General features: G+C 36.5%; 2 protein-coding genes across 2 annotated transcripts in view; one reads left to right on the top strand and one right to left on the bottom strand.

Annotated features, from left to right (window-relative positions):
* LOC124607090 (probable RNA helicase armi) overlaps positions 1-10,807 on the bottom strand; it is a 51,228-nt gene extending 40,421 nt beyond the window's left edge. The window contains exons 1-2 of the mRNA XM_047139280.1: positions 10,115-10,807; positions 8,844-10,028 (exon numbers count right to left, since the gene is read on the bottom strand). Of these exons, the coding sequence (XP_046995236.1) occupies positions 8,844-10,028; positions 10,115-10,727 (1,798 nt within the window). The 5' untranslated portion in view covers positions 10,728-10,807. The remainder of the gene's footprint in view (positions 1-8,843; positions 10,029-10,114) is intronic.
* Positions 10,808-11,118: 311 nt separating this feature from the next.
* The window catches only part of LOC124605854 (tetratricopeptide repeat protein 1-like), a 33,906-nt gene continuing 29,700 nt past the window's right edge, over positions 11,119-15,324 (top strand). Inside the window, exon 1 of the mRNA XM_047137788.1 lies at positions 11,119-11,639. Within this exon, the coding sequence (XP_046993744.1) occupies positions 11,292-11,639 (348 nt within the window). The 5' untranslated portion in view covers positions 11,119-11,291. The remainder of the gene's footprint in view (positions 11,640-15,324) is intronic.

Raw genomic sequence — 15,324 nt, 5'->3', positions numbered from 1 at the left:
AGGCCTCACTGAGTTATACACTGTGCATTCATAGTCTAGCCACAAATGCGTGGAAGCCCTATAAAACTGTAGTGGATATGCCCTGACTGATCCTTAGTATGGTTCATGCCACCTCTGGCTCCAGCACTGTCTGCACTCTGGCTGGTGCCATCACTGGGTGGAGTATTCAGTGCTGGGCTGCCTCCATCTCCACAGACTCTGTTATCACCGCCATCTTCTAAGGTGTCACCATCAGCGAGTGACTGCCCAGATGTGGACATGGATACAGCACCATCTTCACCAGTGCTCCCTTATGGTCTCTCGCAGAGTGGGCACTGTACCTGTCCTTGCCTGCACCACTCCAGACCACATTCCCTTGTGACAGCAAGACAGTTGCTCCAGCAGTCATCACCTGCCAATGAAGAGATGGATATCTCCACAGTGAACACTTTTCCACAAAGGGGAAGGAGTGTTGTAACCCTATAGTGTGAGCATGCATAATCAAACAATGCAATTCAAGTGGCTCCATAACCAGCACAGAGAGGCTGCCTCACAACATGGACAGATGGCACAGCAAGTGCTGTGTCATGTGCGCAACAGCCCAATATAAACCCAGAATGCCAGTACCTCGGCCTCATTTATGTTTACTTGCTTACACAATGCTCACCTAATACTATATTTCGATGTGTTATATAGTTATGATACTTTGTACGGTTCTATACTTCATTCAGCATTATTGTGATCTCTTCCTGTGGAAGCAGAATAAAACATAGTTGGTGTTACCTCTGATTTGTGTCTATACAATGTTACAACAAATAACATATTGTAACCATTTTAAGTTCAAAGTATAGTGCTTTTCATATGTAATTATGTTATACTTTTTTATTATATTTATTCACATAAAAAATTTAAAACAAGAAATATTTATTGTTCTTTGTATTACAACTGAATTTTTATTACAATCATAAATCATCACTATTGGCATTTATTGCAAACAATTTTTATTTAAAAGCGAGTTTTGCATACAAAATGACCAAACATACTGCATGCCATTGTTGTGGAGCTGTTTTACTACCTGTCATAGACGTTGCGTAACTGATGCATCTCTTTTTCTTGAAGACTCAATGAAACTGAAGTTGAGGATGGTGGGTACTGGAGATGTAGAAATGCTTCCAGGTCTATTGGGAGACAGGTAATTTTTCTTCTGGGAGATCAACAATGTAGGAAAAGATAGACTGCTACTTACTGTAAAGATGACATGGTAAGTTGCAGACAAGCACAATTAAAGACATGTTCCTTCATTAATTCAAGGGAACACATACTCACGAAATTTCTGCATAAAATGGGTCTTTCATTTCCTTTTAGAATTACATATATCACCTGTGTATTCCCTCCAGCTATATTTGTAATGGTGAAAAATGTTGATAAGGGCCACCTTCTTGTTGTTTTGGCTCCAATATATGAATCGCCACTCCATCTTTGGCCCTATTATAGTCCAGAATCACAATAAAGGATGGCAGCCAAAAACAGTTGCAGGATATAATTTTTTTATTAAAATTCTTGACCAAGGTTTCGGTACATATAAATATACCTTCATCAGAAGTACATTTCTAAAATTACATCATGCACTGGAGAATAATGAAACAATTATGCCAAAAGGCGTCGTCAGTAATTAAAATATCATCTCCATTTGTACAACATGTGTAATGGGTACAGGATCAAAGCGAACAGTTTATCCTGCAACTGTTTTTGGCTGCCATCCTTTATTGTGAAGAATTTTAACAGTTGCTGCTGCAGCCATGTTTAAAATCTTGAGATAGTCCAGAATATTATCTGCTTTTCCACTTTCATGTCTATATCTCAACTATCATGCTTTCTTGACACCAAATAACTGGTTTATTTATTGTGGTTACATAAATACACAAGTGTTTGGCCTTTCTGATAACCAAATGCTGAAGAACCTCATCTTTTTAGGCAAAAATTCTAGAGAAAGATGACTTTTTTTTCATTGTTCCTGGAAGCGTATACTTTTTTATACAAGACATTTGACCATGGACAAAGAGTTAATGAAGAACAAAGTGACGGAAAATAATCAGAAAGGGAGTGGTCGCACACTCTATTCTGTACAACAGCCAGGCATACTCTGACTAAATTGTTTATGGGCATGACTGTACCACAACATAAGGATGAGGGGGGGGACAAGTGGCAAGACAAATATTGACGCAAGGAAGAGCTGGTGCCTATTTTGAGAAGCTGACCAGAAGTGATGGTCAGTTAACAGTGCAATCAGTGGGACAACTGGAGGAGGAGGGGGGGGGGGGAGGATAATAGTGACATCACACTTTTTGCAGATGATATATTTGGGACCCATAATAAGCAGGAGTAACTGGAGATACTGAATGTATACAAATAAGGATTGCATGAATTTTGACGGGTTTGTCTGATACTTAGAATGGTGTCACAGAAATGCTCAAACAACGAAAAGTGAAGATAGGTGCTAGCTATCCCGTGAACGCATACTAACAAAGTTTCAAGAACCAGGAATCTACTAATATACTACAATCACCTTGTTTATCATTTCTGGAGGGAATGCAAAGACAAGATTAGACTACTTACAGTGTGCACAGAGGCACTGAAATAATAGTTCTTCCTGTGTTCCATATAAGTGAGGAACATGTGACATTCTGGGAATTACCCTCTGTCATGCACTTCACAGTGGTTTGTGGAGTGTAAAATTAGTTAGTTTAATGTTCCATGGTTTATCTTGCATGATAAGTCATAATGATGTCGAATAAGTCATTTTCCATTCCATTGCAAATTAATCTGTGAATCTGGCTAGGTGCTGAACATTAATACGTCTTTTTTTCTTCTTCTTTTTCAATACATGTCATTTTTCTTTCTGGTATTGTAATTATGTACAGTATTGTTCCTTTTGAACTGTAGTGGATTATTTATCACAAATTTCATGAGGGAATAAATATACTGTAAAGCAGTAGTCAGGACGCCCAACTCTTTAAAAGATGTTGTTGTTGTTGGTTGTTTTGGGGGAGGAGTCCAGACAGTGAGGTCATCAGTCTCATCGGATTAGGGAAGGACGGGGAAGGAAGTCGGCCGTGCCCTTTGAAAGGAATCATCCCAGCATTTGTCTGGATCGATTTAGGGAAATCACGGGAAACCTAAATCAGGACGGCCGGACGCAGGATTGAACCGTCGTCCTCCTGAATGCGAGTCCAGTTTAAAAGATGTCTTCTAGGTGAAAGGGTGAGCACTACATTATTGTTACAGCACGCTTTTGAGCAATGAAGACTTTGTTTCTTAAAGATGAGTTACCCCAGAACATAATTCCATACGACATTATTGAATGAAAATACGAAAAGTATGTCATCTTACTGATTTATCTGTTCTCCAAACTTGCAATGAGTCTAATGCACATATGGTTGAACTAAGCTGTTTTAGGAGTGCCAATGTGATATTTCCAATTTCATTTCTCATCAAAATGGATGTCTAAGCAATTCGAAGTTATCACTCTATTTATTATTTCCTCACTAAGTGTTGTATTTACCATTGGTGTAGTGCCCCCAGATGTACAGAACTGAATACATTGTCCCTTTTTAAAATTGAGGTTGAGACCATTCACAGAAAATCAAAGAATGATACTTTAAAGAACATTGTTTACCATTTCTTCTGCTTCTGTATGTATGCTTGGACTGATTACAATACTAGTTTCATCTGCAAAAAGAACTTATTTTGCCTGTTATATATTAGACAGAAGATTATTTACCTACATGAGCAACAATAGTGTACGTAAGAGTAAGCCCTATGGAATCTCAAATGTGATTTCTTCCCAGTCAGAATTACATCGCTGATCTATATTGGATGAATTACTAAGCACAACTTTCTGCATTCTTTTGGTTAAATATTACATTATCAATTGGTTGACTATGCCATCAATTCCATAAAACTTCAATTTATCTAAGAGAATACTGTGTAGGTTGTAGAAAGTACCAACAGGTGTTATTTTATTATTTAATGCTTGTAAATTTTGATGAGTGAACATGTAAATGACATTAACTGTAGAGCAACTCTTCTGAAACCCCAACTGTGATTTTCCAAGGATACCATTGTTGCTAAGGTGAGGTAATATTCTAGAAAACACCACCTTCTCAAAAATTTTGGAAAATGATGTCAGAATTGTAACAGACATCTTGCCTATACCTTTCTTAAGGAGGGGTTTAACACTGGCATATTTCAGTCTCTCTGGAAAAATTCCTTGAGTTAATAATTCTTTACACATTTTGGATAAGACCTGGGTTGTTATGTGGGAACAAATCTTTAGTACTCTATTGGAAACACCATCTAAATCATACGAGCTTTTATTTCCGGGAATGAATAATTTTCTTAGTTTCAGAAGGAGAAGTTGATGATGCACTCATATCACTGAATATTATAAGAGTTACTTTTTCAATATACTACTGTGTTTTTTCGCTTGAACTGCCTGTCCCTATACTTTCTACTGTATTTAAAAAAATGATTATTAAATATATTTGCTTCGTGTTACTCCTCATTTATAGCCCTTCAACTCAGTTCAATAGTGATGTTACTTTGTTCTGTGGCTGGTTGTTCTGTCTCTTATTTCACTACAGTCCATATAACCTTAATTCTTTTGTTGGAATTATGTTTTTTCTGGCATTATGTGTGTTTCTTGACTTTTTATTAACCTTTCTTAGTAATTTTGAGTAGTTTTCATAGTTTGCAACTATTGCAGGATTCTTAACTTGTTCTTGCAAACAGATAAAATTCCCTTTTCCTTTCACAAGATACGTTAAGCTCTCTAGTGAGTCATGCTTTTTTATGTAGTTGTTTGGTTCTACTGTCTTCATCCACTTGTGTTGGAAAGTTAAAAGTTAATTACTGAGATCGAATTGTATGATCTAAATAAGGTTTCCAGATAATTTTTGCTATCAGAATCCTTCAGAAAATCTACACTGAAGTCACCACAGATTAGTAAGTGCTTGCTGCTGACAGCACAGAAAGGAATCCAGATCCCTCATAAACAGTGCAAAATTCTCCAGTGGGGACCTGTATACTGTTACAATAAAAGTATTCATTCACAAGTACACTCTTCTATGTGCTGATCACTACAAAATATACTCGCCTCAATGTTTCTGAACTTGTGTTCTGTTTTAAAATATGTAACAACTCCTTCTTTTCTCTATTAGTTTTGCATGTGTAAAGTGATATAATGTAATCTTTTATATGCTGGAAATAAGAAGCTGAATATGAATAAAATAATGCAAGCTGAGGAAGAAATGCACTCTGAAGAAGGAGTGGGTAGCATACAGATAGATGAATCTGACAAGAAATTAGACTAACTGAAGTACAATAAATCAAAAGGGGTTGATGAAATAACTACGGGACTTCTGAATGGAATGGCAGAAGAAATACATTATCAAATGTATAAACAGGAATGTGTTGTTTATACACTCAGCCAGTTACATGCATACTTCATAAATGTATTAGAGTTCCCATTAAAAGACAGTTTCTACCAACATATGCAGTCAATACTGAACAATGATCTTATATTTGAAAACATCATAACAAAAATTCTGCCTACAGTGATACTTTCAAGAGTGGAGGATAAAGTAGGAGCTATCCATAAAGAAGATCAGATCCATTTCAGAAGAAATAGAGAACAACAGAAGCAGTGATAGCACTTAGGTATTTCTTAAAAAAGAGAATGAATAAGGATTTGCATATATTGAAAGCTTCTGGCACTGAGGCATGGGAATACCGTTTTCAAGATACTAAGAGAAATTGTATGAAGGAGATATGATTGCAGTGAGATTTTTATATAGCAAGAACAGTATGTCAGAACAAGGAGAGGCACGTGAATGGGTGCTCCTCAATATTATTCAACATTCACATCCAAAAATCACAAGAGGAAATCAGATTGCTACAAAATGTTAAGATTTTAAGATGCCATACCAATATTGATAGAAAATAAGGGACAATCAAACGATAAGCTGCTCAAGAAAGAGTCTACAATGAAAAATAGAACATACAAAATACAAGTTTTATGGGTTAATTGTTGTCTTTCGTAACTGTAATAAAAGGCTTATTAAGACCAGATGCATTTCACTTTATTCTAAAGCTTCTTTAGTGATCAAGGTGTTCTTTTCTTTCCCCTCTTCATCTTCTATATGTATGTGTTGAGTTTTTGCACACAGCACTTTAACCACAATTAATATAATCACATTTTTATGTTCTCAACACATAAATGTGAATATATTACATGCAGTGAAAGTGCTGTGTTCAAAACTCTCTTACTATAATGTGAAACATGTCTGGTATTAACGCAAGAATAAAAAAAGAATCTACTGAAGATATTTGTGAAGTGTGTGTTGTTTGATGGGAGCAAAACAAGGACAGCGGAAGCACGGAAGAGGCAAAGGATTGAAGCAAATGAAATTTAGTACATTGTCACATCCAAAATATATACTGGGTGCAGAGACGAAATGGAATAAAACCAGATTTGTAGACAACAATATGGAGGCATGATGAAAATAATACTAGATGGTACAAAGGAAGGAGAGAACAGCAGACAAAGACTTGGGCAGATATTCACTGAGATACTGGAAACGGATAAAAGATGTAACAGTAACTTCAACATGAAGAGAGAGGCTACAGTCAAAGCAATGTAAAGTGGCTTCTGTAAACCAACTGACAAAGAACACTGTGTTGAACAAATTTAATTTTGAATACAGATTACTACTGCAAAAAGGTTCTTTGGTTGAATCTTACATGACTTAAAACATTCACCAATATGTCACATGACACATAATAGCTTCCTGGATGAAAACAAAAATTGTGCAAGGAATCAGTTCAGTTCTGAGTAAACTATGAAGAAAGCAAACATGCTACCAGTTCCACTGAAGCACTGGAATTTTTATATTCATTAGTTTACAAACAACGTGTCATGTAAAATTTGGAAGTATGAGAACAATACATCTAAAACCTGTGTAATGGAAATAAGAGGCTGAATGCAGCCTGAAGAAAAAGTTACCGACAGTTGACAGTTGCTGTTAATAAGGGTTTTTTTCTGTTTTTTCATTCCAATCGTAGCAATAATCCAACCAGAGCACCAAAACTGAAACACTGATGGAAATTAAGTTAAGAAAGAATTAACCATGGCACAATGAAATTAAAATGCAGCAGAAAGGTTGGCATCAGTGTGATGGAACAAGCCTATATAGAAAAGACAAGAATGAAAAGTAATGCCAAAAATAAATACAAAAGCTTATCACATTGATAAAGTTTGCTTGCTGTGACAACACTATCTCCAAAAACAAGTAATATCATAAGCAGCATTCACCAATATTTCAGTGTTATTCATATTTATGATAGTGCTACATTTTTCGATAGCATTGTTATTTCTCATTATAGAAACATTAACATATTGTTCTTAAAAATCAAGCCATTTTGATGTTATTCTAAAACAACAATCATATTTTTTGCATGAGTGCAAGAATTAAAATATTGCTAATTTCAACTGATCCTACCAAAGTTAAAATCTGATACTGATCGGTTCAACCGATCTGTAAAGTATATGGGGCTTTAGTGTATATTTTACAGTATGCTTAGGTCATTAATCAATGTATCTGTGACTAACTTCCTTAACCCCATCCAAAACGTAAACTGAACTAATACTAATAAAGAAAGAGGATATGCTAAATAAAAAAAATTTCTCACTTCCATACTACTAACAAGAGTATTACTTTTATTCTGGGTGTAACTGAAATGAATAGTTAGCTAATGCCTCATGTCAGAGCATTAATGTAATTCATCAACGATACATCAGTATCGCACTTTCGATAAGAATTTGTTAGTGGGCAACACACACATTTTACACTCTTAGGAAAAAAAATGGCACTAAATTGAAGTCGACTACATACACTCATCTTCCGAAGGAAAAACGTGAATGGCATTGACTGTTGAAGATATCCAAATAAACGTTAGAACTCACATTTTTATTTGAACAGAATATACTCAAACAGATTAAAATGTGACCAACAGTCCTAGCTCTACAGTTGACATCTCGAAATAGGAATTGACTATTTACAACAATTTATTTATTTATTTTTTATTTTTATGATCTATTAGGTCATCACACAAATGAATCCTGTAACATATTATTCATAAAAACTTCGAAGTTTGCCGATGACATTGTAATACTGTGAGAGACAGCAAAGGACTTCGGAGAGCAGTTGAATGGAATGGACAATGTGTTGAAAGTAGGATATATGAAGAACATAAACAGAAGCAAACCAAGGATAATACAATGTAGTCGAATTACATCAGGTGATGCTGATTATTAGATTAGGAAACAATACATTAAAAGTAGTGGGCCTATATGAGTTTTTTCTATTCGGACAGCAAAATAGCTGATGATGTAGAGAATATAAAACAGAGACTGGCAATGGAAAGGAAAGTTTTTCTGAAGAAGAGAAATCTGTTAACATAGAACATAGATCTAAGATTCTGAAGTGTAGCCATGTATCAAAGTGAAACATGAACAAAAATAGTAATGGAGGGAAATTTGTGGGGTTAAAGTTGTAGAGGGAGGCCAATTGATGAATACAATAAGCAGATTCAGAAGGAATGTAGCTTGCAGTCATTATTTTGAGGTGAAGAGCCATGCACAGGACGGAGTAGCATGGAGAGGAACAGCAAACCAGTCTTCACACTGAAGATCACCACCACCACCATCACTGCCACAACAATAACAGTTTACAATTAACTAGGCCTTACTAACAGTATGATTATTTAACACAAAGAAGAATGTAGGCACTTACTGTATTACTCACCTTTGTTTGAACTTAGCCCAGCAATAGCTTTGTCACCAACAAGAAGGGATGGTCTTTTCTCAGCTAAACCAGGAACTTCTAGTGCTAGGAATTCTGCACCTGGGCCAGTAATCCTGAAGGTCACATTTTTTAGGTCATACTGCCTCATCTTAATTGTTTCTGAAATTTCTTCCAGGTGCAACAGTGTGTGGAAAAAATCACTGTAATTTATAAAACTGAGAATGTCAGATAAATATGGAACAACACTTGTTAAACTTTCACTTCGTTCAATGCCACTTTTTCTTTGACTTTCAACTGTATAAACAAACTGCCAAAGATATTTTGGCACTACGTATTGACCTATTCGAACAGGCACAAAAGGAGGTGCCTTCTTAGGCTTCACACCTGTAATAAGCAATCTGCCACTTACATCATTCTCTCGTTTGATTGCATCTAATGTATCAAATTTCATTTTACCAGACTGTGAATTTCTAAAATTATTACTCTGTGAATCATCTCTCACCCTCACTTCCACTGCAATCTCTATTTTGAAGCCCTTAAAAACAAATCTGAATTTCTCTGTGTGGCAACCTGCATATCTTCCATGGCAAATAAAATAATAGGAAAAACTTTTTCCAGGGTGCAACACTATTAGCTTATCAATACTCGGAGACTTCAAACGAAGCTGTGACCATGACATTTGACTTAAAAATTGACAAAATTTCACTACCTGTTTTGTTTGTCCAGTGTTCAGCAAAGTAACTGAGATTTCTTTTTCTTCGCCTATCTTCAGTTCGCCAGATTGTAGAACAGCAGGAGTAACAGTGACACCATTTACAGAGATTGATTCCAAAACAGGTTTCTTCTGTTCTGCTTTACTTTTGTTGTAGTTGTGTTGTCCTGTGTTGCTTGTATGCAATGGGACAACGCTAAGAGCACGCCACAATACCGACTGCTTTGTACTTTCAATCGCCTCAACTATAACTTCGTCACGTAACTCAGGTACGTAGCCTGGTTCACAGACTTCCTTGCTGAAATATATCGACTTGTCCACGAGACCATCACCTGTACTTTCGTAATTTGTTATGCGTCCGGTGACAATACGTGATCGCAACGCTCGTACGGAAAATAAATGTAAAATTTCTCCTTCCAAATTTGCTATACTACCATCCAATTCAACAAGAGCATCAATTAGTATCCAGTCTCCTGAAATCAGACACGAAGAAAACGCGTTTAAAAAAATACACAAACTAACATTGGATGTAATGGAATATCCTTTGTAATACACAAACCTTCAACTGGTATGAAGTCACAAGAGACGTCATCCAAACTAAATTTGAGTTTATCTGATATAATGACATTTCTGCCATCTCTGCTCATTACTTGTCCAACAATACTCCTCGACAGGGTCTCTCGCTTTTCAATTAATGGCTCAGAATTTTCCCAGTTTTCTTCTTGTATGGAGTAAATTTTCTTAACTCTCCATTCGTCCGACGGCCTTAAACGGAAGGCAAGATATTCCAATTTGTTTCCGACCTTTATATTGCGGTATGCAGGATCTTTTAAATCACAATACACCTCATCATCAATCAGGGCATAATCCGAATGTACATGAGTTACTACTCCCACTCTGTAACAGCAACAACTGTCTTTGGAAAGGTCTTGTACAACACTACCCTCAATTTCTGAAGGAGCACACGATTCATTACTGGCTGCATTCTGCTCTAATGAAGACAGAAGATCAACAACACTAAAATCTTTTTCTGAAGTTTCTAATTCCGAATCTGTGGAACCTAGTAAGTACCTAGATAATTTTGCAACAATTGAAATCATGTCTACGTAAAAGCTAGCCTCACATTCCAAAATATAAGAATAACTCTGAATGCCAGATTTTAATGCTACCATCCGTAAATTATATCACTCATAATTTGTTTACACAACATACTGCCTTCGAATCACTGTACAATACACGCGCGTTTCAGAGATGTTGGCGACAAATGTAAACACAAATATGGAACACTTGTTGCCGAAGCAGTTAACACTATGAGCAGAGATGTAAAACATTTTATTTATTTATTCGTCCGTATGACTCTGTAACAAATTTACATTGTATTACGAATAATTGTAGCGTAAATAGCTATACGTGACCATTACTTCTGGCAAAATGGTGCCTCGTCCATAGTCAAATAATTAAAAAAAATAGTAATAACATAGTAGCAGCACAGTCTAATAGTGAGAATCTTTGTTGACATGAATAGTTTGACGTGAAAACCTAGTGGCTTGGCGAAGTGAGTGATCTTTTGTGTTGAAGAGCTTTGGGTCTGTTAAATCATGATTGTTGTGGTAAATGCTGTTGAAAGGTAGAGGAAAACGTTTGCAGCGCGCATAGGAGTTTGATGGCATATCTGCTACAGAAGTAGTTTCCGTGCCAGTAAATTGAAGAGAACTTTTGATAATACTGTTAGCAGAATGTCAAAGGCACCGTGTGAGGTTTCAAGTAATGTGCCAAGTAACGAGGAAATTATAGCGGAATTAACTAAAGATCTGGAACAGTGCGCAGTTAAAACGAATTCTGTGAACGGTGACACGCCTTCTACAGTAGAGCATGGTAGTGTTGACTCTATATTGACTACACCAGTAAATTGTGATGGCGCAATTATCAGCAGTGTTTCGGACGAGAAAGCGAAAGAAGGCAAGGTAACAGATGATGCTTATAGGTCGGACGATGATGAATCAATCCTGCACGACGACTATGATACAGTTGATGAAGAGGCTCTTAAAATCGCAGAAGCTACTTATTCGGACGACGAGAAGAAGGTTGTTACATTTTTACAGAATAAAATCTTATTCACATTTTAGATTAAGGTTAGGCCTAAGTTCCTGCAAGTACGTGTTGGTACAGTTATTCATTAGAGGGTGCGTGTTATACAACTTTGTGCCTTTACGAAGCATTTGATATCGTCAGGCAAAACACGCTGTGACGTGTCATGTTCTGTGCTATGTAAGTATCCTCAAAAATGAGAACGGCACCCCATCAGAAGTCACATTTGCATTTATGGTTTACTTAGTATACTTGATGTGAATGTACTATAAAGCAGAAATCTTCCAGTCACCAGTTACAAATCTGTTAGCATGTCGACATAATTTTTATAATTCTTGATGTTCATAGTGTAATCTCTGTCACAGTTTGTTTTTTACCAGCTCTAATAAATAACAGCTAATAGATTCACTGAAGCCCTCGAAACAGCTTTGATAACTTCGAGCAATATTATCGAATTATTAGCCTATTTGATGTTAATTAATATGGGACTCTTTACATGAAAAAAAATTATTTACATTAACAAAACGATTTACTGCGCCTGTGGTGATGTGCTGTTGTCAGACAGTACTGTTTCTCACCATAGTGTTCTATAAGATTAGATAGCCGGACGCTTACAGGAGAAATTAAGAATGTAATTTCTCTTTTTATTTATACCGAATGCTAGGGTGCTTCCAACGTGTCAGCTGCAGAAGAGGCACTTCTATCGTTATACTGAGTATCCCATTGACAAATTTAATTAAGATGCTAGATGCATATTAAGAACAATTTTGATACCCCTATTAGCAAATGTCTCTAAATTTTATGTAAGCAACACTGCATTAATGATGACTCTCACAAAAATGTTCTTCTGTGTGTAGTACATTTCACAACATATATAGTTTCTGGATCAACTGTTAAAAATTTTGGTAACATAGCATTTGACGCTACGTGTATATTAATTTTCAGAAGAGGCATTTGTTGTGTAATTGGTGCTCTAGGTTTGGTTGAAGTGTGAAACAGTTATGGAAAAGAAGTTTAGTTGTTGAGTAGTTCTCATTGTCTAGCTACGCAGAAATTTCAGGAATTTGAGAACGTGTTTCCATTTTCGTCTTCACATTAGTGCTTCGCTCCAGCTCTGGATTGTTATTGCTGCATCTACCTTTCAGGATGCTTTTGTTGTCTTTGTTGTTTCTTGCCGGTTGAACTCCCTAACTTCAGCTAATTCTTTCTTATTACCTTCCATAATACCTATAATTACAAAAAAGGTTGGAAATTAAGGAGATAGGACCTGGATAAACTGATAGAACCAGATGTTGTTGGAATTTTTAGATGGAGCATTAGGGAATGATAAACAGAACAAATGAAATGAGTACACTATAAGACAAATGGGTAGCTTTGAGAGATGAAATAGTGAAGTCAGTAGAGGATAAAATAGGTAAAAAGACAAGACCTAGTAGAAATCCTTGTGTAATGTAAGAGATTTTGAATTTAATTATTGGAAGGATAAAATATAAAAATTCAGTAAGTGAAGCTGGCGATGAGTAATACAAACGTCTAAACAGTGAGATTTGCAGGAAATGCAAAATGCTTAAGCAGGAATGGCTAGAGGACAAATGTAAGGATTTAGAAGCATGTATCACTAGGGAAAAGATAGATACAGCCTACAGGAAAATTAAAGAGGTCTTTGGAGAAAAGAGAACAACTTATATGAATATCAAGAGCTGAGATGGAAAATTAGTCCTAAGCAAAGAAAGGAAAGCTGAAAGATGGAAGGAGTATATAGAGTCTTTACAGTGGAGATGTACTGGAGGGCAATGTTATTGAAATGGAAGAGGACGTAGCTGAAGATGAGATGGGAGAGGAATTTGACAGAGCACTGAAAGACCCAAGTTGAAACAAGGCCCTGGGAGTAGATGGCATTCCGTTAGAATTACTGATAGCTAGCCATGACAAAACTCTTCCATTTGGTGAGAAAGATGTATGAAGCAGGCAAAATCCCTCAGACTTAAAAAATAATATAACAATTCCAATTCTAAAGAAAGCAGGTGCTGACAGATGTGAATATTACTGAACTATTAGTTTAGTATAGTTGCAAAAAAACTAACATGAATTCTTAACAGAAGAATGGAAAAACTGGTAGAAGCTGACCTCGGGGGAGGTCAGTTTTGGTTCTGGAGAAATGTAGAAACACGTAAGACAGTACTGACGGGATGACTTCTCATATAAGATAGGTTAAAGGAAGGCAAACCTATGTTTATAGCATTCGTAGACTTCGAGAAAGCTTTTGACAATTTTGAGTGAAATACTCTTTGAAATTCTGAATGTAGCAGGGATAAAATTCAGGGAGCAAAAGGCTATTTACAACTTGTACAGAAACCAGGTAGCAGTAATAAGGGTTGAGGGCATGAAAGGGAAGCAGTGGAGAAGGGAGTGAGACAGGGCTGTAGCCTATACCTGATGTTATTCAATCTGTGCATTGAGCAAGCAGTAAAAGAAACAACAGAAAATTTTGTAGTAGGAATTGAAGTCCAGGGAGAAGATATAAAAAGTTTGAGGTTTGATGATGACATTGTAATTCTCTGTAAGACTGCAAAGGAGTTGGAAGAACAGTTGAAGAGAATGGTCGGGTCTTGAAATGAGGATATGAAATGAACATCAACAAAAGCAAAACAAGGATAATGGAATGTAGTGGAATTAAATCAGGTAATGATGATGGAATTGGATCAGGAAATGAGGCACTGTAGTAGGAGAGTTTTACTATCTGGACAGCAAAATAGATAGGATATAAAATCTACAATGGCAGTGGCAAGGAAAGCATTTCTGAAGAAGAGAAATTTGTTAACATTGAATATAGATTTAAGTGTCAGGAAGTCGTTTCTGAAGGTATTTGTATGGACGGTAGCCGTGCATGGACGTAAAACATTTGACGATAAACAGTTCAGACAAGAAGAGAATATAAGCTTTTGAAATGTTGTGCTACAGATGAATGCTGAACGTTAGGTGGATAGATCACATAACTAATGAGGAAATTTGTGGCACAACATGACTAGAAGAAGTGATTGGTTGGTAGGACATAATCTAAGACATCAAGGGATCACCAGTTTAGTACTGGAGGGAAGTGTGGGGGTAAGAGTTGTAGAGGGAGATGTAGAGATGAATACAGTAAGCAGATTCAGAAGGATGTAGGCTGCAGTAGTTACTTAGAGATGGAGAGATTTACATGGGATAGAGTAGCATGGAGAGCTGCATCAAATCAGTCTTTAGACTGAAGATCACAACAACAGTACCCACTATACCCTTATTGCCCAGTTATTGAATAAGAGCTTAGAAGTTAATTTGTTCTCTTTGACAACATCCGTGAAACTAGTTTGTTTTTCAGTGCTCAATCTGCTTTTCAGTTGCACTGGACATCTCATTGACTATTCATAGAGAATGAGGCATCGGTTTTTACTGTTTATACATTCAGGAGTGATTCTATATTGGTTATGTCATCCAGTATCTATTATTTGATCTTCAGAGAATGGGTAACTTATTCTTGTCTCTGCTCAGGGTATAACTGGTGTGGTCAGACGTAAGATTCCAGAAAAGTATGTCACAGCTGGTGGTGGGAGTTCATGACCAGGGTAGCAGAGATGTCTTGTCGTCAAGTCTTCGTGTAGCCTGTCCATTCTGTCTGCTGTTTCTTCTGCTTTGAATAAAGCT

This window comes from Schistocerca americana, chromosome 3 (genome assembly GCF_021461395.2).
Source record: "Schistocerca americana isolate TAMUIC-IGC-003095 chromosome 3, iqSchAmer2.1, whole genome shotgun sequence".
In the NCBI taxonomy this organism is placed as follows: domain Eukaryota; kingdom Metazoa; phylum Arthropoda; class Insecta; order Orthoptera; family Acrididae; genus Schistocerca; species Schistocerca americana.
The sequence above is the reverse complement of the archived record's forward strand: the minus strand, read 5'-3'. Positions and strand labels throughout refer to the sequence as shown.